Consider the following 21,849-nt stretch of genomic DNA (forward strand, 5'->3'; position numbering starts at 1 on the left):
TAGGGTTTTGTTTTTTCCAGCAGTACACGTCTGCCTGCTGCACAGGTTAACTCTGCCAAGACGCAAAGTAAGATCTGAAAGCCCTCAAACTGTTCAAAAAAAAAAAAAAAAAAGCCTCAGACCGGTCTGTGGCCAAAACCAATGAAGGCAATGAAGGGGAATGTTCCTGATGCTTTATGTATGGCTGATGTGATGAGATGCTGTGCAAGCAGTCGGGGCTGGCTGTGCTGAAGAGGGGCCAGGGGGTCAACTTTTAGGAAATAAGGACCTGACTGTTCAATGAACAACTGCACTAAATATTAGCTGAAGTTCACAAAGTCAGTGGAAGCGCTCGCTATGACTTGGGTAGGCTTGGGGTCAGCCTTCGAGTAGCTATAGCTAGCAGATAAGAAATTTGCAATGAGGATTCTAGCCAACCTATACTGTAGCTGGGAGATCAGAAAAGCAACTTCTGTTTAGAAATAGCAGTCTGTAATGAAGTACTTAATATTTGTCTTGGCAGTAAATCAGAAAGGTACCAAACTGCTGAAGTCCGTTAGATTAAATCAAATGTAGAGTCATAAAAAAGAAGCCAGGCAGTGCCAGAGAGTTAGAGAATAACACATAAAGCAAGAATTCTTCTAGAGATAATTACAAAATACCATGTCGTTACTGGCAGCAGCACAAATTCATCTGGCTTTGACATTTCTGGGATTGTATGCAGTGGCGCAGCATGAACCATTTGGGATGGGATGCTGCACGCTGGCTGCACGGGTGGGGGGTGACTTTCCTTTGCTTCCTGCCAGTGCGGTGCTACTGCCTTGGACTTCAAATGGTTGTGGTTTTCAGTCGGGGGTGCTTTGATATGCATCACTTGGAGCAGTGCTTTAGTGGCTGGAAAGTTTTATTTGCAGCCTCTCAGAGGAAATTTGAGTGGGGAGAGCTGCTGGATGGGTAGGACGTGGGGGAAGGGAAGCACAGGGAACAGTACAGCAGGGAGATGACTTGACAAAGGCTTCCTGGAGAGAGAAACTGGACTTTTATCCCCAGGTAATGTGGCACCTGTAGTCTTGTAATGTCCATTGTAATGTCCCTTGCAATATAGACCATTTCGTGGGCATGTTTTGATTGTGGCAGTGTTTATATAACGTAGTGCTTTTGCAAAACTGGCTATGCTAATTAAAGTTACCATTGACACAACCCAACTTCCTACCCTGGTGTAACCTTTGGGCTTAGAAAAAAACATTAAAAAATCCTGTTGAGAAGTGTATTTTCTTGCTTAAATGGGCATGTGGGTGCCTGGGAGACTGAAGACCATAGGAAATAATCAAAGGCAGCCTATGAAACTGGATATTGGTCAAATGAACATGGAGTAATCCCTTGTTTTATCAGCCGAGTTGGTTTGTCTGTTGAAGGATAAAAGAGGAGATGTTACTGTGTGGTGTTCATGAGCTGTCCCTTCCATGTTTCCCAGTTATAAAAGCATGCAGAGAAACTATCTGGCGCAAAGCATTACCATGTTTGACTTTACAAAACAAAAATATATGTCTGAATATGCATCTATTCATGCAATAATACAGATTTTTAAGCAAACAAACAATTCTATCTGTCTTACTGGTGGAAGTATATTCGTAACAGCAGTGGTGTCCTCTATGATTTGATGAGCGTGGGACCTCCCCGGCTAAATTTCTGGTACAAAGAATGCAGAGATTTACCACCTGGTTGTCCACTTACTCCTTCACTGCACGCAGAATTGTCTTAAAAGTATAAACCACTGCAAGTGGGTGAAAAACAATGCATCCATTTAGCAGTAAGACAAAGCAGAGGTCCTGTTACCCTCGGGTTTATATAGAGCTTGATTATATTTCTGTCCTCTTCCAAGGTAGTGCATTTCTTTTGCTGAATTGCAGCTGCTCACACCAGGACCAGATCTGTCTCCCAATACATAGATGTGGGAGTTGAACTAAATTTTCAAATTTGAGGACAGCACGTAGAAAGCCACACTGTGGGAAACCTGGATGCAGTATTAGAAGTTGGAAAGGGGAGACAGTGCTTCTCTCCACATCCCCCCTGGTGATTTTCTTTTGAAAACCTTAGTTTTCAGATCTGTAACAGTTAGGTTCTTACAAGTTTTCCTCCTGTGTTTTTTGAAAGATGTGTTTGGATTCAGAGTGCGGTATCCCTGCCTGTCTCACACATGGGTTTAGAAGCAAGAATTGTCTTTTTCATCAGGAGCTGGGTTTCTCCCAAATGGAGCACTCATCTGAGTGGGATAGAGCAGTTTGCATTTTTAGTACCAGAAGTGACACACTGAAAGGAAATTCCTGACAGTATGTAACACTTAAGAGTCAAACCTAGATGCTGGATGGATTTTATTTGTTGGTCCCACTTTCCCTTGCACAAACAGAAAGCTTTTCAGAGGGGGAACACCTGAGGATCCTGTTCAGGGATGCAGTCCGTTTTTCTGAACAGAATTATTCTTCTGCTCTAAACTCACATATTGTCATAGGATTTTGATGTCTGCCTTTTTTCTCAAGCCTTTTCCAGCCTTCTCTGGTGTGTTTAAAAATGCTAACAATTTTCTTTAAAAGTCTAATCCTCGTTAAGTGCCTGCCCTCTATCTTGTTAGGAGTGCGAGCCAGGCTGGGTGAAAGGTTTGCTGTACCTGGGAATTACATGTCCGTCAGGAAGATTCCTTGCACACTCCCGAGCAAAGGAGCCTGGGAATCAGGATTTTAGAAGAAATGAGCTATTAAGTTCCTTTCTGTGCTTATAAGTGATTATGTGGTTTCCTTGCGTGACTGAAGAGTGTGATATTTCTGTTGCTGACAGGGAAGGCCGCTCTAATGCTCATGGGAAAGGAGATTACCAAAGAATTGGAGATGTTATGCTAAAGAACATTCAGAGTATGAAGGTAGGAATGATCCTATATAACTATTAAGCTTTGACACAGATTAACGTTAGCATGTGTTTCATTTTCATATGATGTTGCGTCTTGTGCTGGTTTTTGCCAATCGTAAACAAGGCTTATGCTGTAAAAGTTTCCTTTGATAACATAGAAAGCATTTGGTGAGCCCCAAGATTCCAGAATTGCAAGCTGATTTTAAATTGTCCAGCCCTTTTCCTTAGCCCAGTCTCCAAATACAGGAACAATGAAAATGAAAGTTCAGGAACATTTCATTTCCAGTTCTTTGTTCTTTTTTCTTTCAAATAAGAAGGCAACATGTCAGAATTTGTATGGCTGAAGAGGCTGTTCAAACACCAAGTGTACCTACTTGTTTGTGCAAATACAAGGGTTAAGTTATTGCAGGAATAGTGACCGTAACCTGGATATTGATTTGATTTGGGAAACTTCAATTTGTGCAGTAGGATGACAAGTTAGATGAAAGACTTTTTTTTAATAAATGTGAATACTTGCCTTTGATCCTGTTAAAACTAAAAGCAAAAATGCACGCGTGAACTGTAAATCTAGGTGTAATGTTTAGCAGACTTTGCATCTGTTCTTAGTCCAGCCAGACTAGTATTTTTGATGCTCTGTGTTACTGAACAAACAGCCTTGAAGGCAGGCATGGGAACGTACAAAAACCCTGCAGACTTTTACAGTATGGATGGATAACCCACAGCTTACCTTATTATAACGTCACTATGCATCTGCTGCAGCACAAACAAACCAGTAGGCTACAACAAGGCTTTTACCATCGGTCAGATTCTGCTGTCTGTGCTGTATCCCCTTCCTCCAGAGGTCAGACCACACTGCTCCTCCTCCATCCAACCCCCTCTCCCACCATCCTCAGGGCTATTTAACCACTTAGCGGGACGAGCTACAGCTGCACATCGTCCATGTCAATCAACCCACCGCCTCTGAGGCAAGGCCACAGCTGCGTGTTAGCAATGCTGATTGACCCACTGCCTCCATTCCTCTGCATGCATCCAGGTCAGTGTGCGGCAAAACATGGCACTGCACCTTTGGCATGTGGATCTCAGGTGCTTTCAGAACTATCCAATACATCTTACCATGGTGATTGCCACTCTGGCATTCTTCAGTTAGTAAATGGAGCAGCCTTGAGGCCTTGGCTGGAGGAAAGGGTGGTTTAATCTTTACAGCTCTCCTGAGATGTTCATTAGTACTAGGCTTATCTTTCAGAAAGACAGAGAGAGAGATGCAGAGAAATTAGGTGACGTGTAAGTGATTATACAGCAAATCAGAAAAAAGGAACACAGAGATCTTGATAAACAGTGCCCAGCACAGACAGCTTTGTCACCAGCAAGCGAGCCTTACCCTTTCTGCAGTGTACTTAGTGGGAACTGCTTTTTACTCTCAAGCCACAGTTCAGATGCATGGGAAGAAATGCAGAGGGGACTTTTCTGCCTTCATCGCTGCTCTCAAGAAGTATGCACCTTTGCACAAACAGTTTTTGGAATCACAGAAAGCCTCTGACAGACGCTGCTTCTGCTCTTGGTACCTTACAACATTAAATTGTCTGTCCTTCGCTGCCTGCAGGTCCTTCTGTGGCACTAGTCTAAAGGCAGTGTACAATCCTCGCTGTAACTTAGACCTGTCGGTGTGTTTTCGCCCTTTGCCATCAGAGGATTTTCTTCATTTGCTTTGAGATCTGCCACCACTGATGAGCACAGATACAGGGAGGAAGGAGGCAAAACCCAGTTTGACTTGAACTGCACAGTTAGTTAAAACCACATATTTATTATGAGACCTGGTAAAAGACCTGAAAAGTGACACTGCTTCTTTGATTAACACAGAAAAGGAATTAACAGCGCAAGTAATTAATGGGCAGCATCTGTAGTAGTCCAGAGGGTCTGCTGTGTCTTTGCCCAAGTTACAGGTTTGTAAAATGAACATGCAGTGTATGAAGGAAGCAGCTTGGCTGTAGGGAAGGTATGTTTCTTGTAGAGATGTCACAAATCACAGGAGAGAGAGAGGTGATTAGAAATGTGTCAGAAAGCACAAGCTTTAGATGAAGCTGAACTTTCTTCTCAGGTCCATTCAACATATGCATTTAATTTCTTTTTGTTCCTGGTTAATATTCTACCGGGTACTGGGAGACGTTATTTGGCTGCTCAGAGAAGGTCTGTGCATCCTGAAGCACCAGTTGACTTTTTGCAAAACACAAATGAAGCCCCTGTGTTAATTGTTCAAAAAAAATACTGTACCATTGTTTTAAATGGGACTCGTGAATGTCTGTGATACTGAGACCTAAATGAAGTTGTTTCATGCAAACCTCATTCACTTGCTGGTGCATAACTCCCCTGCTGCCAGTGGGATCATCTCAGAGGCTGCACTAAGGAGAAGAGGATGTAATCCAAGGATGGAGAACTCTAACGTACCCATTTCTGTCGAACAATGCCTCTGTCTTTGTGTGTGTTTGGATTCCCAGGAGATGCAACTTCTCCTTAATAACAGGGGAGCAGAAGCTGGAAGTCCATTTGCCCCCATCTCAGTTCCCCAGAAGCACCTAAGGGAACAGAGGCAGCTAAATCCCTTCATCCTCCTAGAAAATCCCATTTTGTTTCCTCTCTCTGCTTTTGCATCGTCTGGCTCTCTCCCTATTGCACCTACTTGCATGAGCTATGTTCGTCTTATCTCCTTGCCTTTGGATTTCTCACCGATAGGAGATACAGTTTTGTTTACCGGTGTACTTTTGTTTTACAGAGAATGCAGAGGGGTTGGGGGTGTGTGTACTTCAAATGAGTAATGCCATCTCTCCAAGTGAATATCAGAGCCATTCTGTTGTGCAGTGATTTTGTTTGCAAGATCCCAACTGCTGTGCTAGTTGGATTTTTGTATTGGAATAGGTTTGGGCTGAGTCATGTCTCACAGTGATTGCTAAGAGCTCTACCACATGCTCTTTTCTTTGTGCATGTAAGCAACTGACAATTCACCTGCGGAAGCACAATGAGATTTTAGTGGAGCTGGAGAACGGCATCAAGAACTCTCGCAAGCTGGAGACCTTTTGCAGAGATTTTGAGCTACAGAAAGTCTGCTACTTGCCTCTCAATACCTTCCTTCTCAGACCTTTACACAGGCTTATGCACTACAAGCAGATAATGGAGAGGCTTTGCAAACACTACCCACCAAGCCACGTAGACTTCAGGGATTCAAGAGGTAAGTAAGAGAAAAGACGCCAGTTCCTGGAGCTGGGTAATGGCATCCAAATTCATTAGAGATGCACGGTTGGACAAAAAAAACCCCACTTTTATTTTTTTAAGCCTACATTGAAAGAGGATTGAGCTGCAAAATCTAGCGCTCGAAAGACCAGAAATGGTAGGATTGAGGTTGCTCTTGTATATATGCATTATGTCACAGGCTGGACAAGTACTTGGAAGAGAAATCTGCTGGGGGTTATTAAACACACAGAGATGGCACGCAGTTCAGGAAATTGCTTGAGCAAAACAGTTGGGAGGTTAGGAGAGGGCACAGGGAACAAACCATGAGTGCTTGTCTTGTTCCTAGCTTTCCCTAGAGATCCTCTGGGAACACAGAATGATGGCCCAGGTGAACTCTAGGTCTGACCCAGTATGCCTGCTATTATTATGTCCTTAAGTTAACGTTATTTGGGTTTGTTTCCCAGGTATGCGGTTTGCTCTGTTACGGTTTTCCTGATTTGTTTCAGGAACTCAAAGCTGCCAACATGGTTTATTTTCCAAATGTGAAGAAATTTTCCTCCTGTAGTCTGAACTCACTGCCTGCTATTTCTGATGATTTGTTTTCCTCCTTTCTTACCCATCCCCCACTGTAAGCTATCTTACATTTAAGGGTAACTGTGTTATCTATACAGTTAGCACTCGGTGCAGATCCACGGAAGGACTTGGGCAGGGAGCAATGCTCTGCGTGACTGCTCCCAGCTGTAAGGTGTTAGCTGGCTAAGGTCCCTTGGGTGCCGTGTGAGGAGACCCAGGGCAGGCAGTGCACAAAATACAGAGGTAACTTGACCTGTAGCAATAGGAAATGCCACAGAGGTCTGTGGCACCGAAGTGCTGCGTGACACAGATGTTTGCCTAAATGTAGCTACTGCCTGAATGATCTCAAGGAATGCAGCAAGTGGTCCCTTCGTTCCTTTTAGCCAAGGCAAGGTGATGAGGATGATGTGTCCATTCCCACCTCCCCAGACAGTGCAGCAGCCACGAAGGTTTGATTCCTGCTCCACTTTTGAAATGGATACAAACACAGGATTCAGGGGTGAAAATAAGAGAGCATGAGAGCAACAGTGTGCCTCAGACACCCTCAGCCTGGGATCAGTCTTTTACTAAGGTGTTTGCAGATTTTTGTTAAAGGTCAGAGTATAAAGGAAGCAAAAAAAAAAAAAAAAAAGAGGGAAGGTGTGGATGCAAATCCCAGCAGAGCACAGGTCTTCCACTAGCAGGTGGATGTGCTCTGTGCACTGAGCAATGATGTAGGAAGGAAGAACCGCTGTCACGGTTCCCTTGCCCATATTTTTAAACACAGGTGGCTGAAACTGCTCTTCTAGCACTGAATTCAGTCAGGTTGTTTGGCCCATTCAGAAACTGCTTGTTCATTCAGGAGTGTCAAGGCTGGTGTTCACATACATACGTGGTGGCACAGGGAGGCAGCCCATGAGCTGGTCACCCAGGAAAGATAACGTTGTGAAGTGATTTTCAGCTTAGTCTGAACTGACTTACTCCGTCGTTTACACAGCAAAAAGACAGAACGTGGGAAGCAGATTGGAAGCAGCCCTGCACTTGATTTGGCTTCTGCTGCCACAGAGTGGGACTTTGTAGTGTCTGCTTCCTCCTGTGGTCCACCTGATCCTTCTTCACACAGCAAAAATCCTCCTCAACAATGGAGATTTTCCTTAGGAAAATCACTCCCAGCTGTTAGGTCACCCATTGTTGATAATGTCTTTGGAGAGAATGAAGTAGAGCCGTGATGCAACTCAGCAACATGCAGCCCTTTTAGTTGTTCTCGTTCCTGGGACTGATGACAAACCCCCAAATTCCTGTGCTTACCATCTGAGATGGTAACAGTAAAGGACACTGCCGTGTCCTGGTGTTTTCAAATACGAACCTGACCCAGTGTGCTGCAGGCAGGGGGAAAAATGCTTGTTTAGATTTGTTCAAGCATAGAGAAGATCCCTAGATTAATTGGAGAGGTAAAAAATTAAGTCCTTTAGGAGAACCCATTCATTGGTGTTCTGAGTTGGCTCGATTATTCCTACAAAGTTCCTGGGGCTAAAACAGAGCACACTTTTTGTTGGGGAAATAGATTGTCTCCTCATTACGACACTCCACCCTCTCCCTTCCCCTCTGTAAGATGATGTCCAGAGTCTGTGGTTTTTAGTCTGCCTGGGGAGCTTTACACTCTGAAGGAGAAGGGTAATACAGGAAAGGTGATGTTCATGATCTGGGTGCTGCAGACAAAAGCCATCTTTCTTTTGAACATTCTTGTAAATTTTTAATAAGCATTTTATGGTTTTGTCCATCTAGCTGCTTTGGCTGAGATTTCTGAAGTGGTGGCTCAGCTCCATGGCAATATGATAAAGATGGAGAACTTCCAGAAGCTGCACGAACTCAAGAAAGACTTGATAGGCATAGACAATCTGGTGATCCCAGGAAGGGTAAGTAGCAGAGTTGTGATCAAAGTCTGGTACAATTTCAAAGCATTAGGTATGTTTTATAAACCTATTTATCAGGAGCAGCTGTGAAACTGAGTTTCCTCATATGGTTTTCTCTCACCAAACACTCTCAAATGTAAACGTAACAATACCATAGAACACAGCAGCCTTTAAAGCAGGAGGAGGCAATCATCTTTATTACCTTTTTACTGATTATATTAGGTTTATGTTATGTGTAGGTTTGGATGGTTGTAGGCAATTCCAAGCATCTGTTACAATAGAGGCGGTAAAAAACTTAGCATTTATCACAGCATTCAGAGCTTGAGCAATTGCACACTCCCTCATTTCTTGCTGCCCTTTGTTTTTTCCAACCCTCAATGCTAGAGCACGGTAGATTAAAGGGAAGAAAGAAATTCATGCTGGAGGACCTTCAGCCCTTTCATGACGCCTAGCTTTGAAACTTACAGCCCCAGATATGAGCAGTCTTTTTAGTCTACAGGTAATGTTAGGTGATAATTTTTTAGTTATATTTAGTTAAAAGTGTTGCCTTAAATAAACACTCTAAATTCTGGTATAGAAATACCAACATCTCTTTCTCATTTGTCATGGTTTTTTTTTTTAAAAAAGTGAGGCTTATTTCAGAATAAATGAGCCTCAGTGTAATATTTGTAGCTTTTTTTACTTTTCTAGGCACACTTATCTGTGTGTGCAAAGTTGAGAGTTGTTTGTTGTTGTAATTTCCTCCCCACTCCCCGACTTTTGTGTGTAATTCGGAAAAACACTACTTGCAGCAACTGAAATGCCATGGAAAAATGCATCACTTGCCCCTTATGTGTTTCTGAGAAATAGCCTGAAAAAAAAAAAAAAAAAGATGAGTTTTGCATTAAGCTGCAAATATGGCAGCACTTGAACTTGCCCTGCAGCCCGGCCATCCAGCCCTGACACACCCCTGTGGGATGGCCAGAGCGTGGCTCAGTGACAGCCACAGCTTGGGGTCTGCTTGCCATGCCATGGCCGTGTCTAGTGCCACCACAGGGTCGTGACAGAGGCAGCTGGCTGAGCTCTCTAGGGTGTAGTTCGTTTTAAGGATTCAGACATTTAGAAAAAGGGGGTTGAAGGTGATGTCCCCTTGGGAAGGCAGTGCCGAGCACAATTATTTCTGGATTTGTGGCTGTTCCCCGCTGCCTCACTTTGCCTCTTCCCTGTCTCCCAAGCAGCTGCCACGGCTCATGCCTCCTTCCAGTGATCCACACGGCACATTCGCTTCCTTGGCAAGCCCCTTGGGACATTTCACAGCCTGTGCATCTCTCTATCACATGAAATTAAATGCTGTCATCGGGTGTTTCTGCCACCCTATTCTGTTTAAAGGCCAAGCAGTCTTTCTGTCTGAGGAAGTTCAAGAAAAAAAGCAGATGGGGGGCAGAGGGTGTTTGCCTGCCAAAGGCAAAAGTCATTGGCCACCACGCTCTGGCATGTGCCCAGAATGTTGCTGCTTGCCGCCGTTTGGCCACTCTCCTGGCTCTGACTGAAGTCCCTGAGCCAGCACACACCAGGCAGGGAGGCAAATGCCACTGTCACCCGTGAGCTGGGTCACCCAAAGGGGACTGAACTCCATGTCTCAAAGGAGAAGTCTCGTGTTAGGCTGGTGACTCAGGTGTGCTAAAGGAGGCTGCAGGCGGCCATCCTCTTCGGTGAGGTCTCTGCTGCCACCGAGCTGGTTCCTATATTGGACATTAAAATCCCGTGGTCGGCCGTGCTTGCAGAGCGCAGTGAGTGCAGCTCTTGATTCGTGTGTTTGCACAGCGCTTGCCATGGTGGCACTAAGCCTGCTAGTGGCTATTAGGCAGTGCCGTATAAATAGTAGTTATGATTAATATTCTCTGGTGGCCGACATAGCTTCCAGTGGCCTTTCCGGTACGATGAGCCTACCATGATAGAGAGAGAACCTCTAGGCACTTTTTCCACCCCTTAGCCCCTGTGCAATGCAGCTAGTGGTACTGGATACATCACAGCGACACTAAGGCAACCAAAGTGTCCCTCTGAACAGATTGATCTTAAGACAGCCAGTTTATTCCAAAGCTGCAGGTGATTCTGATGCTTTATATGCCTTTTACATGCACAATTATGAATTGAATGGCCTTAAAAGAATGTAATAAATAAATATAAACCTCCTGGTGGAAGCTGGAGAGAGTGACTGAAAAATGGGTTTTTCACAAGTTTCAGGTAAGTAGAAGGGTGAGTTACAGTACAGTTCACAGTAAACCCAGAAAATCCAGCACTTTGAAAGCTTCAGATGTGTTACTTTTCCTATAATTCCATTGCTAAACATTCTTAAACAGTTTGATCTGAATTAATGTACTGTATTAGATGACATAGATGGTACTAGGATAACTCGCGCTGCCAGACAAATTTCCTCCTTTTTCTGCTGCTGACGGCGATGTTGATTTGCGTAGCTGATTTTACACCTGGGTGAAGACCTATGTATGCCACATGCACAACAGAAACTTACCACTGGCTAACCAGTAACACAAAGGCCAGCTTATCACTAGTTTTTCCATCATTTGTACTATGAAAAATACTCATTCAGAACTGATGAGAGAGGGAGCTGTCTGCAGGAATCAGCGTTCCTTAGCTGAATGTCCTTAGAATGAAAGACTGTGGAGGAGTTTATCACAAAAGACAGTTACAAGTGGAAAGAAACTATCCTATAAATAAGGTTTTTAACATACTTAATCAAGAAAACAAAAAGTCTTAGTGACTGATAGTCAAGTGAGTCCTGTGACAAAGGAGTCATATTTACGTTTGCATAATAAAAAATGGTCAAAATTTTTGCAGAAGATACATACTTGTTTTGTATTTGTTTCCCACAGGAGTTCATTAGACTGGGCAGTCTTAGTAAGTTGTCTGGTAAAGGTTTACAGCAACGGATGTTCTTTCTGGTAAGCAAGAAGACAGTTTCTCTTTAGTTTCATGAAGTGTGCCTATAGACAACTACTAGACATCCTTTGAAAGAGTTGCGTTTAATGTTCAACATTAAAGAGTCAGTACAGCGTGGCAGGAAAATACTTCCTTGGTTGCTTGTATGCAAAACAACAGTGGGTCTGTAGAAAAGCTTGTGAGTGTACTAGGTTTTACATGTTTGACATTTAATCTTTCAAATGAGCCTAAGATATAACCACTAAATCTTCTGGGTAGGGTTATCCTCTGCCTTTAAAGGCACTAAAGAGGAAGCCCAATGAATATGGTGCGTATTTTCTCACATGCCACAATACTTGTTACCAGGCGATGCCTCGATATTACATCTGTATAAAACATTAAAAAGCTGAGACTAGAATCTCAAGTCAGTTCCTCAGGCTGTCAAAGAAGCCTTTGGTTTGTCTCAAGCACCAAAATCGTTTTGGAAGTGAAGTCCTGGGTCAATGTTCTGGGACTCCAAATACATGCATCGTCATTGGCAAAATTAAATCCCCCTCTAGTGGCTGATCCACATAGCTTCATGCATTATTGCTATTGGATTGTAGAAGGCTCTGTGAGAGCTCTGTTTCATACCACAGAGTGTTATTTTCTTGATGCAGCCGTCTGGTTTGAGAAAAAACATCCTTTGACCCAGGTGGTACAGTGAAAATATATGGCAACAAAATGCAGGCGCTCACTTGACATGCTTTCGACAACTGCTGTTACATGCAGGAAGCTCTACAAGCCGAGATACTCAGTCTCTTAACCTTGATACTTCCAGCCTAAAGCCATCTACCTTAAAACAGGTCTCCCAGCTTCCTTCTGAATATGGGGAGTAATAGATACCCACTTACTTCATAAGAGTTAAGTTACACACACCTCTCTTGAGCATGCTAGCTTATCTTTCCACACAAATCAGAAGAAAATGTTGGTGAAACACACTTACCTTCCATAGCTTCAAAGTGCATCAGAGTGTGAAAGGTACTGCTTGGTTTGGCTGCTGCTGTGGCTTGTTACTTCTGACCCAGAGATCACAAAGGGAATGTTAGAAGGCATCAGAAGAAAGACGGCGGAAAATTGTGGGAACATGACTGAGACTAGCTGGGAAGGCAGGCAGGGAAAATAACAGGTGTTAATACTAGGTGCCACAATATTATTGTGGAAACCAGTATTTTGGATCCATGCATGAGAACTGCCATATAAATAGCGAGTACTGGCTAGCTTTCCCATATTTACCATTCTGAATTATTTTTTTTTCTACATACGTACATGTTGACATCATTCTAATAATGCTTGTTCTTGCTTTTTAGTTTAATGATATCTTGTTGTACACAAGTAGAGGCCTGACAGCATCAAATCAGTTTAAAGTCCATGGGCATCTTCCACTATACAGCATGACAGTAAGTATTGCGAGAGCTTCAGGGATTCACGCTTAACCGGCTGTGTATGTTCCCATATTAATTGCTTGATGAATTTCTGCTGGACTGAAAGCAGCAGCGAAAGGCTGTTCTCTGACTCAGAGAAGCTGTGGTTACATTCTGCACTAACGGGCTCTGTGGGGTTCGGCACGTGTTCATGCAGCATTCTATGCAAAGGTGATTATAGAGCAAAAGGGGGTGGGGGGAAGAGGCATTCTGCAGGGCAGCTTCCTCATACTGCAAAACTTCTCATGACATGGATTCTTTATTTTTTTAAAGCCATAAATTTAACCATGATTCTTTACAAGTAATTGATCACCAACTGCTTATAGACACACCGTGCAAGGCAAGTGAACAGTAGCAACAATCTAAAATTTCTATAAAAAAGAAACCATTTCCTAATGTTTTCAGCTCTGGATCTTAAAGCCAAAATAGTGGGAAACTGGCAGCAGTATGTCATTTGGAGCTCTCGTTGCAATTCTTTTGGAAAACAGCCAATTCAAGGCAATAGCACCTACTTAAATCTTCTTATATGATTTCAAAAATATTTTTGCTAGTTTCAAAACACTTTCATTCCCCCTGTTATTTTCACTGGAACTTCTCATGGGTTTGTATCTGTTGCGTACTGCTTTCCTGAGAACAGAGTTAGGTAATCACTACCACAGTACCTGAATATCTCTAAACATCTGCAAGGCTTCAAGTTTTATCTAGCACTTTTAGGAATCTACTCAATTGTTGGTGTTCATTTGGCACAGACTTGTTCACAACAGAACTGTGTGGTGCTGCAGTGTTCAGAGCACTCCCAGACTTAACACACCCTTTTGTATGATGAATCAGTCTTCTGATGAAAATACCACTATTTTCCTTTTTTTCTTTGACACAAAGCAGACAAAGACGTGCTTTTGGTTTAAGAGGTTACCGCAGAACTTACTGCTTTTCCAACAGCCACCACTTTTTTTCTGAATACCTAGCTCAAAACTGTTATTTGTGAACATTTCTCTTCGTTTTCTTTTCCCCAACGGTAAGAGCTTGTTCAGGTCGCTGTTTCACCTTAAGAAATACATACTTCCTGCAATCTGACTGCATTTGGGCTTTTATCTCTCAGATAGAAGAAAGTGAAGAGGAATGGGGGGTTCCTCATTGCCTAACACTACGAGGTCAACACCAGTCCATCGTTGTTGCTGCAAGGTAATTCAGTAGAGACAACATGCCTGTATAAACTGTATTTCTCTGCAGCTTTCACAGTGGGGCAGATAGAAAAGCAGAGAGGCGTCATTTTGTTTGGATTTGCTCCTAAAACAATTTCAAAGGTATATTCTGTGAAATCCACTTAGAAATAATAATTTAAAAAAAAAAAAGGTGAATGGGACAAAACAGTGGCAATTATACAAGTTGGAACCAAAACTTTTAAGTTATTAGGGGAAAAAAACGAGCATCTCGTATCTGAATTTATTTATTTAAATTACAAGTAAGCCCAGCTTGTGACTGATTCTTAAGAGTTTGCTTTCAGGCTTTATGAAAGTGAATAAAACCTGCATTTTCATTGTTAGTACCCGCGCTGAAATGGACAAATGGACTGAGGACATTCAGATGGCGATAGACCTGGCAGAGAAAAGCAGTGGCCCTGCCCCAGAGTTACTGGCCAGCAGTCCGCCTGACAACAGTAAGTAAAGGCTAGAGAGCAGGTTTTACTCACTTTTGTCAGTATGATTGGTGATTGCTTCTAAGCAAAGTGGTGAAAAGTGCTGGCCACAGGTCAAACTGATACGTTTGAAGTTGATTTATGTACATATAGATATATATGTGCCATTTTAACGTTCTTGTTGATGTTAGCAGAAAATTTCACTGAATAGAGAAGTGACTTAAGCATAATGATTCCAGGAACTATTTAACAAGATTTGAGCAGTGCCTGTCCTTGGAAGGTATTAAAAGCACCAACAAAGCACGGTAGTTAGTCTTTGATTCTAACACTTTCAGAAACACGTGGGAAAAAAAATTCTACTTAACATCAGCACAAAATTATTTCTAAAATTGTGTTTTAAAATTAGTTCACAATATTGTGGACAGAATTGATTTGTTTAATTTTTCCAATTATATATGTTGTTGCATAGAGGAAGAAAGATGCTTTTTCCCTGCATTTCATAGAGTCTCCTGATGAAACTACTGTAGACCAGGAATCTGAGGACGACCTCAGTGCATCCCGCACCTCACTCGAACGTCAGTCACCACACCGTGGCAACACTACGGTGCACGTCTGCTGGCACAGAAATACCAGTGTTTCAATGATCGACTTTAGTATTGCTGTGGAGGTATCTGCCTCAGAACAATCTGAACTGCAGCTTCCAGACTCGCTCTTGAATGACAATTTCCTTTTTGCTCCTCCTTAATAAGCGCACTATTCCATTGTCTCCTTCTGAGGAAGTTTCAGGCACACCTATTAAACTGACTCCCGTATCCTCAAATGATGGCATAAATCATCAGTCAAGAAACATCTATTTGCTCCCTTAGCGTATCTTTGTAAAATCAGTTCGAGCAGTAATTGTCATAGAAGTAACTGTCCAAAAAAAATGCTGATGCCCTTTAAAATTTACAGCAGGTTAAACTGTCTTAATGCTTTAAGTTACAGAGGCATTAAGTCATTGCTCGAGCTGAAAGGATATTGTCTTTAGCTGCTGCAGCCAGAGTTTAAAATACGTGTATTACTAACGTACCTTCTTTACCTAGCCATCTTTTCTGGAACCTTGTCTCATTGCTCAGTCTCATCTGCTTTTTCTTTATTTGCGTTTTCCACCCCAAAATAAAAATCCTTTTTTCCCCCCTGATCACAGCTAAGCCAATTTTATACACATTCATTAGTTCTGTACTCCATAGATGAGATGCAGACGTTGACTTTTCAAAGATTAAAACAGAAGACTCCTAGTTCAGTGTAGGTTTTAGGATGAGGTGGTGAGCCTGCTTAGGGTGCCCTTCCTTCACCCAGGAGTCTCCAGGGAGCTCAGAGTACGTTATCACAGAACTCATCAAATGGAAATTTATGGTTAATGAAAACAGTTAAAGGCATCTTAAAGCTGAGTCAACTTGCACTCACAAGGCAGTCCTCAGACGTTAATTAGGCCGTCATTGCTCTAGAGAAGACATACTGATGCTGAATGTAGAGAGGCAAGGACAGACCATATCCGTAGCTTGTGTAACTGCCTCTGTTTTTAAACAGGAGATTTTTGCTGAAATACGACAGAAGGAAATTATTCTGTACTAGAAAACACTTGACTGTAGAGCCTCATTTCGATCCCATGCAGGTGCATTTTTTGCTTTTTATACCCTCATATCCTGCAAGGGAGGAATAGTTCAGCGTGGAAACAAGGTCTTGTATTTTTCACTTAAGCAGAGGGCTTACTATAAATAGATATAAAACTTAAACCAGTGACTAATTCTAACAATTAAAACATTTAGTTAGGCAAATCTTTTGGTCGGAGATCTATGCTCATTATTCCATTTTTGTTCAAGTGAATGCAACCAAAGCAGCAAAGACCAAACACACCCTGGAGACATACGTTGTTCTGTGAAAACATCTTCAGCTCCGCTGCTCTTCCATGCGTGGCAGGTTACGCTCATGCTCACATCATTCTGTTGGTGGCTCTCACTTCAGCATTATCGTTTATTTTCTTTGTGTCTCTCCCTCCTTTCTGTCTCTCTCGTGGTAGAAGATCCTCTCTCTGTCAGTGACTGTACTTCCCTACCTGCTGGACTGATCAGTGATCAGCGGCCTGTTTCCATTTCATATGTCTGCTGGTACCGAATGCAAAGCCTGTCCTTTTATGATATCCTCCAGAGTAATGAGGTAACAGAAAATTAAGGAGTACACCTGTAACTTAGGGCAAGGAGGCAGCAGTCCAGATATCAGAGAATGGGATGATGTAAAGCAAAGGCTCGAATGTATATCCAAGACTGGTGAAAACAGAACGTTTTCAAGAATATTTTATTTGTAGTAGATACATCTTTGACTATTAAACTTTACAGGTTAAATTATTAGCTTTTGCAGTATATAAAGAGAATGACGTAAACAGCTATTTTGATCCAGGTGAGAGCCTTTACAGTCAACAAGGAATGGGAAGTAAGGAATAATTCACTGAGAGCTCCCCTTCATTTGCAAGGCACAATGATACTGGACTTTACATCTTCACTATGTGAAGAGCAGCTTCTTCAGCCAGCCATTATAAATACTCGTACTTGGTTATGGCTGCCTCCTCCTTTTTGTTTAAAATACCCAAACTCTGGCTTAAGAGTAAGGTTAACAGTCCTTGCTTTTGAAATCTTTGAAAAGTTACCAAGTGAACTCACTGGGGACTGAGCACTCAGTCTCTATCTGCAATTCTGAAGTATGTCATAATTTTCCTTTACATCACAAATTCATGTCAGACTTTCTGTTTTCATTCTATTTAAGTACCATTTGAAAAGAACAAAGACAGACTAGCACAAGAAGACTGATGTTTAGTAATATATTACTAAAAGCCACCTCAATTTAAGAAAAATAATTAGTGTAGCAGCCTGAAGTTTTTGGAAGTACCCAGGTACAAACAAAATAGTGTGTTACACAAAGTACTACTTTGTAATAGAAAAATGCAGAAGAAAAATATGTCCATTCAACCACAACATTTTCACATACAAGAAGGTCACATACAACCAGATTAAGAGCAGATAATTTTTCTTACGTTAATTAAACTGCGGGGATCTTTCACTGTTTCATTTGGCTACCTTTGATCTGTTTCAGAACCAGCTGTCTGGAAATCTCCTAAGAAAATTCAAGAACAGCAATGGGTGGCAGAAGCTCTGGGTGGTGTTCACCAACTTCTGTATGTTCTTCTATAAATCGCACCAGGTAACAGGCTGCATAAGTATGTGTGGCTGGAGAAAACCTTTTGTTTTTTCAAGGCAGTAACGGAGAGAAAAGCGGACATCAGTCAGGGATGCTGTAGGCAAGAGAAGCAGAGGCGCTGGTCATGCCTACCCAGCCTTTACTGCCACTGGAACACGGAGCAGAGCATGTTCTCCGTCTGATCACTTGTCAACTGAAGAACACGTGCTTGTTTCCTGAAACTTTCAACAGTACATATCATCCCTAAAAGTAAAACAGATACTGCTACTGCTCAGAAATTGTGGCACGAGTTTAAACAAGAGGTTTCTCTTGTACGAATTCTGAGATTGTCACAGTTAAAAAACATACTAGTGACTTATACATTTTGTTTACCATTACTGATCTTTAAGTCAAACAAGAGAGAACAGCAGCCAACATCCCACTGCAAAAGTAGGGGGGGTTCTGTCTAGAATCTAGAATCTGTTGGACTTTTGAATCTCTGTGTTTGAGCAGGCCATACGCAAAAAATAAATCCAGTTGCTACATCATGTTTCTATTTCTATAGAAACCTTTAACTATAGTTTCTGCACTTAAAAAAAAAAAATTAATTGTAGGACATTCTACGTATAAGCAGGATAAAGAAACGATTTGTTCACACGTCCTATGCCAGAAGTGTAAGGACTTAAGCAGTAAATGCTGCAGAGTGGCTGATAAATTTCTAAAGGAGTAGGAATTTGCAAGCCTAGGATGAACACATGTGGCGCTCCGTTGATGCCAAACAATGGAGCTTTATGTTCATCAATTTGAAAGCAGCTAAAGTTCAACATCTCGGGACACCTTTCATACGAGGAAATACCGGTAAGATCAGCCTGTGGCAGATCCTTACAAGAAGGGTCTGTAAAGATCGGCAAGCTGAAACTACCAGACAATTAAGTTCGCTGCGATTGTATAAAGCTGGTATTTTTCCATGCATGCGTGGAAATGCAATGACGACCTTTAAATGAGCGTGCATCTGTCTTCCGTTTTACTTCTGTGTTCTCTTTACTCAGGGGCATTTGATCTCACAGCATTTTCCATTGGTTTTTTTCAGGACAATCATCCCTTAGCCAGCCTTCCTTTACTGGGATATTCACTTACAATTCCTTCTGAATCTGAAAACATTCACAAAGATTATGTGTTCAAGCTGCATTTCAAATCCCACGTGTACTACTTCAGGGCTGAAAGTGAATACACATTTGAAAGGTAAGTCAGTCTTCTGTGAGACAGCATTTTGTAAAATTCCAGGTTTCTTTAGTAATACAGGCAAGTAGTTCAGCACAATTGGAGAAAGAACCCTTTAAAATTTTAAAAGGAATTTTAAGCCTGATAATGCTAGAACCAAGTGGCTGGTTTTGATGATGTGGTAGCTGTAACGGGAATCGCTACAAAACCTGTGCTACGTACAGAAATCATCCAGTCAGAACTGATCAGGCTGGCTGTACAGGGAGCGTCAGGTCTCACACTTCAGGAAGCATGTAAACAGCTCACAGGACTCTTCAGTAGCTCTTCAGAGTAACTTCATTCCCTCTAGTACAACTGGATGGTAAATCCATACCTGAAATAGAATTCTAATTTTTCACAGAAGCGGCTGTTCATACTACCTACTTGTGCCACTTCAGCATGCAACTTTTATACCTCCCACTTATTTTCAGATTGACAGAGAGCCAGGAAACAGGCAGCACTCCTCTTAAATTGTGATCTGAGGTTGTTTGTACTGGGAACCGATTTAGCTCTTTTATATGAAGCCTGAACATGTCAAAAATCTTAATGTCCTCTCTTATTGAAGAAAGCTATTACTAAGTTTTAGCCACGTCAGCCTAAAACTATAAATAAGGCAAATTGTGGGAAAGAGGTGATTAAATAAATGTGTAGAATAGGAAAAAAACACAAAAGCCCTTTCTCAGTTCTAGTAAAAGGAAGTAGGAACTGCAGCTAAATTACATTTTTTCCCTCTAGAATTAAGCGTGGTTGGTCTCAACTGCTCATCACTTGGGCCATCCAGAAAAAAAAACAACAGATTTGGTGTCTGCAGAACAAGTAAAATAACTTCCAAGTTTGTGGCTTTTGGGTCCCATTGCCCCTGTTTATCCTCTCTAAACCTCCTTTCATCTGTGCCTTTGGCAGGCATTTGGATCTAGAGCCTCTGGCCTTCAGACAGACTTAGGAGTAAAGTAGCGAGCAGGATGCTGCTGTAGGCACTGGAGATAAAACCTGTGTAAAACTAGTAGCACAGACTGTCTTTCAAGGAATCCTTCCTTAGGAACTGACCGTTCTTGTGTTTGTGTCTCTCCTCGTGCCTCCTCACAGATGGATGGAAGTGATCCGAAGTGCCACCAGCTCTGCCTCACGCACTCGAGCTCTGAGTCATAAAGAGCCTCATGCCTATTGATGGCTAAACAAGCCGCCGTGTCAATTGTCCAGCAGCTGCTGTTTTTTCTAGAGGACATTTTAAACTCTTTTCTCCCTCCAAGTTCAGGGAAACTTACAATTTGGTAAAAGACAAAAATAAGTATGGTTTTGCAGAAACTTTCACAATTCCTCTGCAAAATGTTTTAAGTTCTCTGTGTGTTTGAACTAGCTTACCATCATCCCAGTGGCTGCGGTTTGTTTCATGTCTTGTGTTGTCATTCTGTGCTGTTTTTAGCTTGTGCCAGTATTAAAATATTGTCCTTATTAGAGTGCCAAATGCCAAAAGACATTTTGTTGCCTCAAAGATTGCACCTAAAAGAAAAAACAATTTACTTCACAATCTGAAAACTTTCCCCTCTGAGGCACACTATTTCTTCTCTTTTCATAAAAATATATATTTTTTTTTTACCATGTTAATCTGTAGACTGCTGGATTTTTAAATGTAGATGGACTTTCACAGTATAGAATATAATTATATATACAGCAAGCAGTCTCACAGGAATGAGATAACTTTCAGATTTCATTCTTTTTCCCAGTCTTTCTACATTTAATCAGCAAGAAATTACTAATTTTCTATCTTTAACAAGGAAACAGTTTACAGCTTGTTCTCACGTCCCTTTGGGGTTACAAATCCTTGTGGTATAAGTACGGGATTCTTACCTAACCATTTTCTTAGTGGAAAGTTGACCAAATTGTTCATCTGGTGGCTTTGAAAAGTGAATACTACTTGCAAGATGAAAAATTTTTAAAATAATCCAGTGCAATATTATTTGGGCTGTTAATGTACTGTGAATGGTATGTACAAGAAGAAATTAAAGGCTGTGGTGACATTCTGCTGTTCGTTTTACAAACTTGAAAGAAAACCTGTATGCTACAACAACCGCAGCTATTTGTGATGAATTCGTAGAGTGTTTCAGCATCTGAATCGCCGGGGTACTACTGAAGCCCCAAGTTGTCATCCTGCCTGCTACGCATCCTAGTGTGACTTCCAGTTTCTTGTTGGAATTTCAGTCTGTCCCTCTCCCCTGGTGCTCAGTACACAGAGCAACAGGCGCAGCCAGCAGCGAAACACCCGTTTTGCTTACCTGCCTTTAACGTTGGCCAGCACCGTATTTTGGATGAGCTGGTGGCCCAACTCAGAAGGTTGGCAGCACTAAGTCTACAATGTTTAGATGCTTTTCCTTACGTTTTAAGAAACGCTTCATCACAGGGGTGACTTAAAACTTCCATTAACAAGAGTTCAACGTGGTAGAAACACGTCCGTCACCATTATGGGCCGTTGAGGAAACAGTGCTAGGCAGATGGGGCATCAATATAGGTATGGGAGAGGAAGCTGGGACCGTTCTACCCCTGCTTTTTCTTTGTCTAGCTATTCACTTTGTTAATGGCTTACCTGTGTGCGATGTATAAAATGGCGTACAGCTTTGCTCGCAAAAGGGAATAAAATACCTCATGATACCATCATACATACTCCTGTTTCGAGACAGTAAGGCCTTTCTCTTCCTCCCCCCAACCAAAGATCCATGCCTGCCTCCATCCAAGAAAAGGTTGGGCTCCTAACCCCTTACGACAAGCAGCAGTCCCCAGGGACAAATCCGAGCCACGCTGA

General features: G+C 42.1%; 1 protein-coding gene across 6 annotated transcripts in view; it reads left to right on the top strand.

The window, feature by feature from the left end:
- The window catches only part of FARP1 (FERM, ARH/RhoGEF and pleckstrin domain protein 1), a 213,179-nt gene extending 192,106 nt beyond the window's left edge, over positions 1–21,073 (top strand). For 5 of the 6 annotated variants that reach the window (XM_055703285.1, XM_027812230.2, XM_027812232.2 and 2 more), the window contains 11 exons: positions 2,812–2,893; positions 5,863–6,100; positions 8,440–8,570; positions 11,438–11,506; positions 12,833–12,922; positions 14,046–14,128; positions 14,491–14,603; positions 15,086–15,249; positions 17,709–17,816; positions 18,883–19,034; positions 20,139–21,073. In XM_055703285.1, the coding sequence (XP_055559260.1) occupies positions 2,812–2,893; positions 5,863–6,100; positions 8,440–8,570; positions 11,438–11,506; positions 12,833–12,922; positions 14,046–14,128; positions 14,491–14,603; positions 15,086–15,249; positions 17,709–17,816; positions 18,883–19,034; positions 20,139–20,220 (1,312 nt within the window). In that variant the 3' untranslated portion in view covers positions 20,221–21,073. The other variant, XM_027812233.2, reaches the window with a different exon arrangement.
- Positions 21,074–21,849: the final 776 nt, after the last annotated feature.

This window comes from Falco cherrug, chromosome 2, assembly GCF_023634085.1.
Source record: "Falco cherrug isolate bFalChe1 chromosome 2, bFalChe1.pri, whole genome shotgun sequence".
Lineage (NCBI taxonomy): Eukaryota > Metazoa > Chordata > Aves > Falconiformes > Falconidae > Falco > Falco cherrug.